General features: G+C 72.7%; 1 protein-coding gene across 1 annotated transcript in view; it reads left to right on the top strand.

The window, feature by feature from the left end:
- The first annotated feature begins 244 nt into the window (after positions 1-244).
- The window catches only part of EMID1 (EMI domain containing 1), a 10,407-nt gene continuing 9,043 nt past the window's right edge, over positions 245-1,608 (top strand). The window contains exon 1 of the mRNA XM_041488750.1: positions 245-390. Within this exon, the coding sequence (XP_041344684.1) occupies positions 245-390 (146 nt within the window). The remainder of the gene's footprint in view (positions 391-1,608) is intronic.

Below are 1,608 nucleotides of genomic sequence, written 5' to 3'. Positions count from 1 at the left end.
CGGTGTGCCCCCCAAGTTCCCAAACAGCCCCCCGCACCCCGTGTCCTCCCCGCCAGCGGGACCCCTGTGCCGGCGGGGCGGAAGGCGGGGGAGCAGGCGGGGGGGGCAGGCGGGGGGTCCCTCCTCCATCCCTCCTCCTCCATCCCTCCTCCATCCCTCCTCCTTCCTCCTCCCCTCCCCCGCTGCCCGCTCGGTGCCGGTGCCGGTGCCGGTGGCCGGGCAGCGCCGAGCCCCGCGGAGCGGCATGGCCGGGGGCCGGGGGGGCCGCCGCCGCCCGGCCCTGCCCGCAGCCCTGCCCGCAGCCCTGGGGCTCTGCCTGTCCCTCTGCCTGCTGCTGCCGCCGCCCGCCGCCGCCTGGAGCCCGGCCCTGCTGCCGCCCGCCGCCCGCAGGTACCGGCACCGGGGAGACGGGCATGCGGGCACCGGGGCAGCATCGCCTGCTGCGGGTACCGGGGGCTGTGGGTACCGGGGGGCACCAGGGGCTGTGGGTACCGGGGGGCACCAGGCTCCCGCACACGCGTGTGTCCCCAATCGCTCCCACGGGGACCGGTGTCCCGCAGCCGGGCCCAGCCCCGCATCGCGCCTCCTCCCCGCGCTGAGCCCTCCCCGGGCCCCCACCTCCCCCGAACCCCCATTCCTGCCACCCCCCAGGGCCGGTGTGCCCACAGGCAGCTGCGGGTATTGGGTACCGAGTACTCGGCACCAGGGGCGCCAGGGACCCGGGAACTCCGGGCACGGGGGACACCGGGGACATAGGGAGGTGGGCACCTGGGAGAGTCGGGGGATCTGTGGCTACCAGGGGTCCAAGGTATCAGCCATGGGAGCATCGGGTGCAGGGCGCATCAGGCACGGGGCTCTGTGGGAGCTGGGGGGTTCTGTACCAGGTGTAGGGGCACCACGGACCGGGGGGCACCGGCAGCTGGGCACTGCAGGGAGGGGCTCTGTGGGCCGTGGTGCTGGGGCTGCTGGGGCAGGGGAGGCTGGGGGGACACCGGGAGATACTGGGGCGAGCTGGACTTGCTGGGGCGGGGAGTTGCTGGGCCAGCGGGACTTGCTGGGAGGCTACTGGGGCCAGCAGGACTGGCTGGGGGGTTACTGGGGCTAGCAGGACTTACTGGGGGTATCAGAGCTGCCAGGCTTAGCAGGGTGCTGGGAGGTGCTGGGGCTGCTGGGGCTGCGTGGGCATTTTGGAATTCTGGGGCTGCCTGGGCATACTGGGGCTGAGGCTGCTGGGATTACTGGGACTGCTGGGATGGATATTGGGGCTGCTGGGCATACTGGCACTACTGGGGCTGCCGGGACTCCTGGGGCTGCCTGGGCATACAGGGACATGCTGAGGCTATTGGGTTTGCCTGGGCATATTGGGATGCTGGGGCTGCCTTGGCATGCTGGGACTACTGGGAATGCTGGGCATGGTGGGGCTCCCTGGGCTACTGCGGGTGCTGGGGCTGCCTTCTCCTGCTGGGAGTGCTGGGGTTGGTGGAGAGTGAAAGTCCCCAGCCCCAGGGTCCTGCCCGTCCCTTGGAGGTGGCCCACGCCGGGGGTCTGTGGCTGTTGTGTGGGGCTGTGGTCCCTGTCCCGCCGCAGCGGCAGGGGGGTGCCGGGGGG

Source organism: Pyrgilauda ruficollis, unplaced genomic scaffold (assembly GCF_017590135.1).
Source record: "Pyrgilauda ruficollis isolate IOZ18807 unplaced genomic scaffold, ASM1759013v1 scaffold9, whole genome shotgun sequence".
In the NCBI taxonomy this organism is placed as follows: Eukaryota; Metazoa; Chordata; class Aves; order Passeriformes; family Passeridae; genus Pyrgilauda; species Pyrgilauda ruficollis.
This window is presented reverse-complemented; position numbering and strand designations above follow the sequence as displayed.